The 11,920-nt window shown below is 36.6% G+C and overlaps 1 protein-coding gene across 1 annotated transcript in view; it reads left to right on the plus strand.

Annotated features, from left to right (window-relative positions):
• Positions 1–11,083, plus strand: part of LOC149186417 (ATP-dependent zinc metalloprotease FTSH 8, mitochondrial-like) — a 205,063-nt gene extending 193,980 nt beyond the window's left edge. Inside the window, exons 7-8 of the mRNA XM_089411000.1 lie at positions 9,843–10,070; positions 10,217–11,083. Of these exons, the coding sequence (XP_089267126.1) occupies positions 9,843–10,070; positions 10,217–10,681 (693 nt within the window). The 3' untranslated portion in view covers positions 10,682–11,083. The remainder of the gene's footprint in view (positions 1–9,842; positions 10,071–10,216) is intronic.
• The last annotated feature ends 837 nt before the right edge of the window (positions 11,084–11,920 follow it).

Genomic DNA, 11,920 nt, shown 5'->3' on the forward strand with positions numbered 1-11,920 from the left:
ATTTTTGGAAAATGACGCTTCGGTGTCCCCGCTTCCAAAAAACGCTTCCGCTTCGCTCCCGCTTCGTGCAACATTGCGCTGCAAGGTCGAAGCTGCCTCTAGATTGAAGCCATGAAGCTGCTATGTCGAAGCTGCTGAAGCTGCATCAACGCCAAAGCTGCTGAAGTTGCTAGCCTAAAGTTGCTGAAGCTGCTAGGTCAAAGTTGCAGAAATTGTTGCTAGGGTTGAAGTTGCTGGAAGGTCGAAGTTTGTTGCTGGAAGCTGTGTAAGGAAAGCTCATCAAGAAGGAAGGATGACTTGGTCTTGCACTCTGGAGGGTCTTGGTCAAGGGTCATAGGTATTGGAATTCGTCAATTGAAGTTCTATAAGAAGAGAAGGATTCTGGTGGATTTTCCTCTCAGTTGGAGAGGTTTTGGCCCTGGCTAATCGCACATATCTTGTGTCCTATTGTCTCATTGTTCTTTATGTTTTGGTAGCTGTTTGATGATAGAGAACACTAATAATAATAAGGCAAAGAAGAAGTTAATCAAGTAAAGTAAAAATACATCACAAGCAGTTATCAAAGAAGGAGAAATCACCTACACTTGTTGCCCCCTAGATTTCTTAACATGGAGAAGCACTTCAAACTCCAGAAGTGTATAGAGGGAAAACCTTTGATAAAAAAATGAAAAAGAATTAGAAGATTCATTCGATTTTGCGAAAAAGTATGATCAAGATATTTCTGGTCCATTGGAGAGGCCACAACTAAAACCTGTACTATTTGCTTTTGGATGTACCAAATTTTATATTATGGTAATGCTTTTTCCAATGTTACCAAAATATGGATTAAACCTGATAAAGCCCCCAAATCGCAAGTTTTTCAACCTTTTTAGTTTTTGCCCCTTTTTTTCGATTTTCTCTCAACTTTTAAAACTTTTTCAATTTTCGGACCCTTACGATTTATTCTCGAGTCCGACTTTTGCAACATTGGTTTTTTCCTCCTGAAACAAAGCCATATGAAATTGATTGTCTAATAGACTGTGGTTGCCAGTTGAACCTTCTATGAAAGAAGGCCATCCCATAATTTTATTGGAATCAACTTACCATATCTTTGAATCGAGGAAGAATTGCATAACCTTGATAATCGAATGGAGTTTTGAGACCAAAAGCATTGTGGGCCTTGATATCCAAAAATCTCCTCTTTTACTTTTAATATTTTGGAAGGCCTATCAACTATATATTCAATGGAAATATTTGTGGGTGGCTTATCACTCCATAGTGTAAAGAATCTATAAAGTGGCATCTCACAAAAGGCCTATTAGTTAGTCTGTAAAATTTTGCCAAGATTCAGGTCCCCATATATTGAAAGACCTTTAAGGGAGGAGATAACATGTAGTTGCCCCCACATGCCCCAAATCTTGGCACTAAGTCTATTTGTCAGATCACATGCAAACAAGGCTGCTTTGAAGCGGGAGGGAAGCGGAAGTGGGAGCGGGGAGTGACTTTTATCAAAAGCCTCTGGGTCGGGAGCGAATCATGAGCGAATTTTATCTAATATATATTTTTATATATTTTGATGCATATATGTCAACAAAAGCATGTAGAATGATGAATTAGTTATAAAAGCATAAAAACATGGATTAAACCATATAACATCAATCATCTAGTAGACTTGGGATCATCAACATGGGATCCCACTACATGGGATTATCAACATGAGCTACATAAACATCATCTGGCTTAGAGTTTAGGGACTCCTCAGACTCCTCTTTAACCTCAGTAGCAGTAGTAGTAGCAACAAAACTAGACATCAAAACTACAAATCACCGATTAACATGATCACTCATGAAACTCATCATTTATTCAACACTACTAGAAATGGGATCATCAACAAGAGCTACATAAACATCATCTAGCTCAAAGTCCATTGGATTTCTTGACCTTATAATATGCTAGAAATTGAATAAGTTTAACATGACTAATCAATGATTTTGGTTTGAGTGAAGGGTTCATCTCCTCAACCTTATAATATGGTAGAAAAAGCTTAGCATGCCAAACCAATTATTTTCCTTTGAGTGAAGGGTACATTTTAGTTAAGGCCATGGTAGAGGAGTTCAAAAAGCAATACCACCAACATCAACGAAGTTCAACAATCAATGACACCAACATCAAGGCACTTAAAGGGCTTTATGCTCTTGATCAAATGCCAATCTCATACCCTCTTGAAATCCTGAAAACCATTAAGTCTACTGGATTTTGAGTGATATCTAAAAATCTAGTTTCTCCATATGAAATCCCGTGAGGTCAAAACCCCTCTCAAACATCTCGAGTCATTTCATGGTAATGTTAAAAATTTAAGTAAGAGGATGAAAATGAAAGATAAAGGAAATGTCACGTTTATCTTTCATTTTCATCCTTTTACTTCAAGAATTTAACATTACCATTGCTTGCCAACATTGTTGGGGTCGAGAATCTTAACCACGTGTGAAAGCACTAGGGAGGGAGTGAGTTTTTTATGGCGGGGGCGCGCTCCTTGGGCTACTCCCTAAGCGCTTTCGTTCAGAGTGCGCCTTGCGAGCGAGTGTGCAGGGGGAGGGCGAGGGGCACTCCCTCGCAGCCTTGCATGCAAATGTCTTGCATGTTTTGAAATCATATGCTTTTTGACTTATAAATGCCAATAAAGGTATCTTGGGAAACTGATTGAGATCTTATAAATAAACACCGATCCCTTTTATTTGATCATTTGAGAGTGGATATTGGAGAGTCTGCATTAAGAGTCGAGAGTTTGTATTTTCTATGTTCTGTATTATGATCTCTTTCTGCCCTACTTTGAGCGATATAGTAGATCAGAACCACACCAACATCCTACAAGTATATTAGAGCTTGTAAAAGCTTTGTTCGTGTATGCTCTCTCCCTGCACCATCAGGTGATCTTGAAGATCAAAGACAACCTAGCTTCATCAAGTAGTCTGCGAGTTCAGAAGAAGATTTATAAAGCTTGAGGCTTGATTTTAGAACAAGATTTGTAAAGCTTGAGGCTCGAGTAAAGATTTGTAAAGATGATGTTGTAGGTTTGTGGAGGTGACGTTGGGGTTTGAGAGGGAACCTTTGGATGATTGAAGATAACTTTTGGGCTATCTTTTTGATGAGGAGATGCACCTTTTCAATGTTGGACATTGAATTTTGGGTTATTTTTAAGCCTATTTGGAAATGGCGTCACCCTTGGAGGCGCTTTTACTCACACGTGTGGGTTAATTTGAGAATGATTTTCATGTTTTATCATTGAGGAGCCAATTTTGGGGTTTAGCTTGATGACCTATCCACCTTTTATCATGAATTTTGTGTTTTCGAGGGATTTTACCCTAACTTGAGTAAAATCACTTGGTTGCCATAGTATAAATAGGGGAGCGACATACTCATATGGATCATTGTCACACTTGGAGGTTTCTCATATCTTGTTTTAGCTATCTTTTCTCTACTTCACCATGGAGCACTAGTTGTGAGTGACTTCTCGTAGAGACCTTTGTGATGTGGATTGGTCTCTTTTCATGGATAGTTATGGTGAATCTTGGATGAATGCATGGTGAAGTATGTAGGTTTACTTGTTTTATCCTGGTTTCATGTTTTATTGGATGGATGATGCATCTATTGATCCGAATTGGATCCATAAAGAATGATCAACAAAACCATGGCTGTACCAAGTCAGGACAGACTTCAAAGAATTAAGAGCAGTGATCAAAAACACCTCTAAAACAGTGGCAGTTGGCAGCCAACGTGGAACGAGGACCTCGGTCAAAGCGCGCTGACCGAGGCTCATGGAGACTTTGCAGGAGGCGAAATTAGCCCCTGGGAAGCCCAGATCGCTGGGCGAAAACCCTCGAAATGGAGAGGCCCCGAGCGCTCGGTCATATGAGAGCCGGGAAGACCGTGGGGAGAAAGGCTAAAGGCAAAGGTGGGACCTGCTCCAAACCGACGATATTGATCGGGGGCACCCTTGGGCGGTAAGCGGTTTTGGCAAAAACGGAGCGATTCCACTCAGCGCTCGACGCGTGGCAAGTGGATGAGAGAGAAAACCGCCGCTCATCGCGCACTAATGGTCGAACAAGTCAACCGCATGAAACTAGCGAATGGCGTGGGATCTGGGGGCTTCAGATCTAACGGCTGAGATCATGCTCGATGGAGAAGACGGAATTGACAGGGGAATTAAGCCGCGATATGAAAGAATTTGAAGTCTGAATTGACTACCAAGGTGGTGGATGACTCATTCCATAACGTAATTGAAGAAACGAACCAATGAAGCAAGCTGGCGCAGTTCGTAGGAGGACAAGTGGCCGCTCCCTGTGAGTCTGATGATGACGCTGAGACAGGGAACTCCAAGCGAAGCTGTAGCAAGTGATCCAACGGAGTTGGAAGAGGAATCGAACAACCATGAGCTCGAGTGGCTTTAAAGCCATGCACAGACCAGCAAAAGGGAAACACACCCACACACACACGGAAGAACAGAGAAAGCAGACAGAGAGAGCAAAAAAAAGCAGTGAGAAGACAGAGGGCCGAGCTGACCAAAGGCAGCATCGAGCACCAGAGGGCTTGAGGAATTCGAGCCATCCCTGAAGGGGATCTGTCAGGACCGAGCACCACATTGGGCTCCTTCCATTGTAGACCCGAGAGGTCAGAAAGCTGGTAAGGCCAAGAGTCTGTGTACTCTAGTGGCTTGGGAAATCCAAGAACCACCCTGCCAAGCTATCTTGTGACAGGAGACTCATATTGAGCTCCTTCTTTGTAATTCTTTGCTTTAAGACACAATAAAAGAAGGCCACCATTGAAAGCTGGACCAGAGATGTAGCCCTAGAGGATAGGGTGAACTCCTTATTAATTTCTTGTGTTCTTATATTTGCTTATTGTATTTGGGCTCCTTCCATTGTAGACCCGAGAGGTCAGAAAGCTGGTAAGGCCAAGAGTCTGTGTACTCTAGTGGCTTGGGAAATCCAAGAACCACCTTGCCAAGCTATCTTGTGACAGGAGACTCTTATTGAGCTCCTTCTTTGTAATTCTTTGCTTTAAGACACAATAAAAGAAGGCCACCATTGAAAGCTGGACCAGAGATGTAGCCCTAGAGGATAGGGTGAACTCCTTATTAATTTCTTGTGTTCTTATATTTGCTTATTGTATTTCTCTGCTGTCTTCCATTTCAAGTGTCTATGTATTTGCAATCTGATCGATCCGTTGCTTAAATAACCTAGACACGCACACCGACACATGAGTCTGTAATACCTCTATTTAATAATTCTTAACTGAGATCACTCATAGGGTGATTATCAGATCATCTATCAAGCTAGTTTGGATGGAATATGTTTCACGATTCTTATTAAACTAACCTTTCTTCCAAGAATTTAAGTAGCATGTTAGCTCCTTCCCTTAGCTCATCTTGAAAATTGAGAACCTTGATCTTGAACCCCAGGGTAAGTAGTTTTACTTGCTCTGGTTTGTTTAAATTTTGTTCTTACTCTAAGGAAACCCTAGAATAGTTTGTTCCTAGACTCTATTAGCTTTAGATTGAGAAGGCAGTAGTCATTTTTCTTGTGGCACTCATATTTTATCGTAATTTTTGTTTTGCTTTGTTTTTGTTTTAGGGTAAACTAGGATTCATTACATCAAAATATTTTTTTCAGCATTTATTGAACTAAATGTGAGTGACCTAGGGTTAGGAACTATGTTACCGGATCCTTCAGGCCCAGCGGCTGGATCCGCGGATCCCCGGATCAGAGACGGATTCGGATCCGGATCCACGAAGATCCGCCCCGCCCAACATTTGTCTGTCTATAATATGGTTTGACATCAGCACATATTTCCAAATTATATCTCAGCGCAGAATCTAGAAAGAAAATATCAATGGATGAATAACCCGATATTGGAAAAATCAGCCGTGCGGGAGTTCATTAATCTGTGTGTAATATGGTTTGACGTCAGCACATATTTTCAAATTATATCTCAGCACAGAATTCCAGAAAGAAAATGTCAGCTGATGAATAACGCTATATTGGAAAAATCAGTCGGGGAATAATTAACAAGGGAGTTCATTAATTTCAAGATTATAAACCTATGGTTAACCATTGTATAAACTTTATTTCAAGATTATAAGATACGGATGTTGGGATATTCTAATTAAATTATATGTATGTTTATTTTAAAAGTTTGATGAAGTTCTATAAAGTAACTTCATTTAATTTAAATATAATAACTATTAAATTATAGGTTTATTTTAAAAGTTTCATAAAGTAAGTTTATTTAATTTAAATATAATAACTAGTAATTAATGACAAATGTTTCAATATTATGATACATTAATTTTAATATATTAAATTAATAATTATTTTTTCCATCTGAAATTAATAATTATTTTAAAAATATTATATAGAAGTTTTATATTCAAAATTTTAAACGGAAATTATAATTTTTTTATTTTATACAAATTTAATTAATATCTATAAATAATATGTTAATTCTGATACTATTTATCTAATATATCTAATATTTATTTTTATAAGTACTCTATATAAAAATTATATATTTAAAAATTAATATATGTTTTTATTTTATTTTTATATAAATTTAATTTTTAAAAATTATAAAATATTTTATATTGTTTGTACTTGCCGTATCCGGATCCTGGCTTTTCAAAAAACTAGCGGATCCGTATCCGAATCCGGATCCGGAGCCAAATCCGTATCCATATCCTGGTAACTTAGGTTAGGAATTGTTTTAAGGATATTAAATAAGTAAAATTTACATTTCATGTATAATTTCCAGCCACTAATTAGGGCTGACATCTAGGGTTTAATTGCTGTTACATGCAATTTTATTTGTGGAGATTTGCTGTAATTTATTCTTTTGTTAACTCATAAATTCAGTCTTTTTTTGAACTTTATTATGCTAGTTTTCAAGGCTAAATTTGCTGCTATCATAAGCTGTGCTATATTGGTGATTATCTAGCTAGTTTATGATATTTTGTTGTAATTTCTTGTTTGGGGTGTTCGAGAAGCCTATTTGAGCCTCTATTGGTCAACTTAAACCTCTAGACTGAGCCATAGTAACCATTGAGCACAAATTTGGAAGTTACACTCTTGTCTATCCTAAAACCTGACTTCCTATTGTTATCTTTGGATGGAAATCATTGTAAAACCCTTCAGGGGCACCACTGTCCCTAAAATCTACCAGGGAAGCCTCTCTTGAGTTGGATTGTGTCCATCACTAAAATGAGGCGAGTTGTTGAGGAGGTGACAGTGGTGACGTTCCCATTGTCCAATTGTTGCACTTTATCTGTCATCTAGTGAGGCTTTGCACTAGGGTGTTAGATTTTGCTGTAATAAGGTGCACCACAAGAAAGCTTCAACCAACTCCGACTAACCTTATCAAGTGTGAAAAGGAAGCCAATGAAGTAGAACAATTAAATCAACTTCAACATGTGTGCACAAAGACTATTGCTATGTACTTTGCAAAATAGCTTATGCTATTTACTTTGAATAAGAAACTGAGTTTCGTTTCACTGTATTTAGTTGTTGTATCTGTGTTGAAACATGAGAAGCAGACTATGCCTGCTAACATTTAGTGAAGCCATTAATGTAATATATAGGTATGGAAAAATAATTGTATGTCGAAAAATTAAGCTATAGTCCCCTAATCATGAATTAAATATAACAAACGTTATGAAATAAAATTGATAGTGGATAAATAGATGTGATTTGGAATTCATGCTTACCTTGGACTTCTTAGTAGTTTCTCTAACGTTTGCATAGGCATGTCCATGACCAGGGCCCATCCCATGCAGACCTTTAAAATCTTCATCATGGTTACGCCTACCTTCAAATCCAAATAATTAATAACGTGATGATTAGATTAATACAATGCTGTAATTTTTCAATGATTAGATTTATATGGTGGCATAATGTTAATGACAAACCAACATTTCCTTGTGGTAAGAGACGGAGCAATTTCATTATTTTTAAGTAAATTGGATTATGAATCTTCGTATATATGAAAAGTATAGTGTGTTAGAAATGCAACTCTAGTCTAACCAACACAATGCTAACAAAATGAGTGGCTTCGTTACATTTGAGGTTAAATGATATCCTTAGGAAATGCATTTGTGGAGTTGATTGTGTTTCTTGTCTAAATCTTTTTTAGATCCTTCACTAGTTCCATTATTTCCTCGATTCTCTATTTGCATGTTAGATTAGAGTCACAACCTTTCCCATCACACCCTCCCACCATACATGCATTGATGCTTTAGCCCTCTAGAATCTTCTTTTAATTAGTTATTCATGGACCCTGTTCTAACAGCTCCTCTATTAGTTATTCATGGACCATAAAAAATTACTAAGATTACGTCACATGCAACATTAAGTGTTTCACTTAAATTTTATGTAACACTGTGACATTATGGTTAACTTCAAGATTATTTTACAATGCAACATTATGAGGTTGATTGCAATATAACATTGTGACAATATGGTTGACTTCAACTATCTGTCAAACTGCAACTTTAAGAGGTTGACTTCAATATTATGTCATATTGAGAAACTAAGAGGTTGATTTCAAAATTATGCTACGTTGATAAACTAAAAGGTTGACTTCATTATTATGTCATAATGAGAAACTAAGAGGTTGCCTTCAATATTAAGTAACATTGTGAGACGAAGAGGTTGAGTTCAATATTACGTATCAAAATTAAACAACAGTTAGGATTCGTGAGATACTCATTCATCATCAAATCAGTTTGTTGTAAACAACAGCTGTGTTTTTAATGGAGCTCTCACATCGTTCCAGCAAAATACTTGATGGTTAATCTAAATGAGCCATGTGGCAAGAACAATGTAATAATAGAATCTCCCATTGACTATTGTATTAGGAAAACAAAAGCAGAAAATATGATGGTGAAAGTAAAAGCATGATAGGTCCGAGGGATATATAGGGTTGTAGGAGTTTTTTCTTGAATGGAGAGAGAGAGAGAGAGACGTAGACCCTTCCAATTAAAATTCCCACCATCTCTAGACTGGAACAGTTTGGTAGTCCTCACCTTATTTCATATCAATTTGTCCTTTGTTATGTGGAGTTTTACTAGGCATAGACCTGGGCTTTTGGTAGTATACATCAAAAGTAGATCCTTACAAGGATCTCCCTCCATCAATCTTTATCCATTTTTCCTATATATCAACGCCTAATGAAATTGGTTCATGACTTATGCAACAAGCATTTCAATCTCAAAACAGATGACAGAGAGAGGTACAAATAGGACTGTTTTCCCTCTGTCCCCTACCAAATTCAGAGAAAGATATTAGAGTTCAGACCCTGTAATCAATCAATGACTTACTATAACATTGATGGAAGAGTAGCATAAAAAAGATCTTCTAGTCCCGATCCTGCAATCCATCAATGTCTTAGTATAACAATAATGGAAGAGAAAATTGAGGTGAAGCATATGAAAATTGGTGAGTACTTGCTGAAGGTGGAAATCATTTATTTGGGAGGTTTCATTCTTCCTCTCTGCAGTGTATTCTCCCCTCCTTTTTGAGGCATATAAAGGTAGGTCAAGACGTTATCTTATGCCATTATTTTTGTTCTCTTTTTCTTCAGAGTTTTGTTTTGTTATTGTAACATTTTGTATTGCATCGAATTACTGAACTTTTCAGAAAATTAGTTGCTTTACCTTAAATGTGATTCTTGGTTTATCCATTATGCATGTTGACTTTTTCATAAATAGGACCTGTAAACCCTTTATAGTGGAATTTATTGTGTTGGAATAATTGTTGATGAAATTTGTCTGCTTTTCTTCTATCCTACTCTAACGGTTCAGCTTTCTTTCCTAGGTTATTAGCAAGGAAGAAAGGAGAACTGTTGCATACCATGAATCTGGACACGCAGTGGCTGGTTGGTTCCTAGAGCATGCGGAGCCCCTTTTGAAGGTTACAATTGTTCCTCGTGGCACTGCGGCTTTAGGGTTTGCACAGTATGTACCGAATGAAAGCTTACTTATGACAAAAGAACAACTGTTTGATATGACATGCATGACTCTTGGAGGGAGAGCTGCAGAGCAAGTAAGGCATTTTTTTGGTACTGAAATGGGGAAATTCAGTATTATCTGTCATTATAGTCAGTTGTCTGTTCACTATGCTTTTTTACGGGCACATTTTTACCTTTTTCAGTTTGCAAAATAGTGGTTCTGAAAACGCTGTTTTAACAGGTTATGCTGGGAAAAATATCAACCGGTGCTCAAAATGACCTAGAGAAGGTTACGAAGATGACCTATGCTCAAGTTGCAGTGTATGGATTTAGTGAGAAAGTGGGTCTTGTCTCTTTTCCTCAGAGAGAAGATGGTTTTGAGGCTACAAAACCATACAGTAATCAGACATCAGAGATCATTGATAGGGAAGTCCGTGAATGGGTAGATAAGGCTTACAAGCGCACAATAGAAATAATAGAAAAACATCGAGATGGTGTGGAGCAGCTAGCTAAATCACTGCTTGAGAAAGAAGTTTTGCATCAGGAGGACTTGGCCCAGATTTTAGGCGAGCGACCTTTTATTCCTTCAGAGCGCACCAATTATGATATTTTTAAGAAAGGTTTTCAGCAGCCGGATAAAAATGAAGATGCAGAGGAGGAAGCATCTCCATCTGCAGAACAGGAGGGTACCCCTGTCCTGGTTTAAGATGGGATTCTTCTGCATTTTCAAGCTAGGAATCAACCATGTCTTTAGATGTATCTATTGTATCTAAATCCCGAAGTTAGTTTTGCGAGATTTGTTTTAATCAACCTATCCCATTATGGGCTACCACCATTTTCCGTATCTTTTAGTGTTAGCTATCAATCACTGTTTCTCATCTCTAAAGTTTTTCATAGATTGTGTATGCGGGCTTGTAAGCTTAATGTCCAGGGAGTTGAGGTTTATGATATTGTGCCCGACATAAAAAAAATAAAATCATTTCCAGATGAGAAGCCATGCTTCTTGTAACAGCAAGAACATGCTTGGCTGTTGTAAAATGGTGACACAAATTGGCATGAAAAAGAAAATAAAGGCAGGGAAATCAACGCCTGATCACGTTATATATTATTTTCGATCCATTTGTTGAACATGCTAATTTTTTTTTTTTTTTTTTGGTTTTTTTTGGGTCAACTCTCAGAATAACATCTGAGATAAATTATTTTTTCCAAGAACATCCTAAATAAGAACTCTAAGAAAGGAGAAATCTAAATATTAGGACGATATTCTATCCTGTGTAGAAGTACTTTTTATAACTTGTATATTTGATAAATTAGGAAAAATGGTTTGCAATCAGCATATAGGAGAGGTCGTTATGCTTACAAGCGTTTATACCAATTATATTTTAACTTTTAAAATTAGTAAAATATTGATAATTTTAATAACACTATAAAGAAAAAGGGAAAGTAATGGAATTCTAATTTAATTGCAAGATTCATTTTCTGCATTCATGTTTTTATTCATTAATTAATTTATGTTTTATGTTTTTAATTTATGTTTTATGTTTTTATCTGCATATCAAATATATTTGTTTGTTATTCTTTAAAAAATATAAGGCATCAAATATGTTTTTGTTTGTTAATTATATTTAATAAGTATGATATCATTTATTGTAATCTGGTGTTGATGAAGAATCACTTTTGTTGGTGGCTAAACATTTCTCTTATGTGATTTTTATTGAAAGACTTTGCTTAAGTATGATCATTTTATATTTGTAAATTTGTTATAATGGATTAATTGGTATTTGATATGTTTAATTTCATTTTTTATTAATTATAAGCTTTGCTCACTTGATATCTTTTATTTATATGAAATGAAAGCATTTAAGTTCAGTGATTTAAAAGGAATTCATGAAAAAAGATCTACAATGAAAGTATACAAGACTATATTGTGAGAGTAGATAGTTTA

The sequence above is a fragment of the Pinus tabuliformis genome, chromosome 3_1, assembly GCF_031772625.1.
Source record: "Pinus tabuliformis cultivar Carrire ecotype Pingquan chromosome 3_1, CPIR1, whole genome shotgun sequence".
NCBI lineage: Eukaryota > Viridiplantae > Streptophyta > Pinopsida > Pinales > Pinaceae > Pinus > Pinus tabuliformis.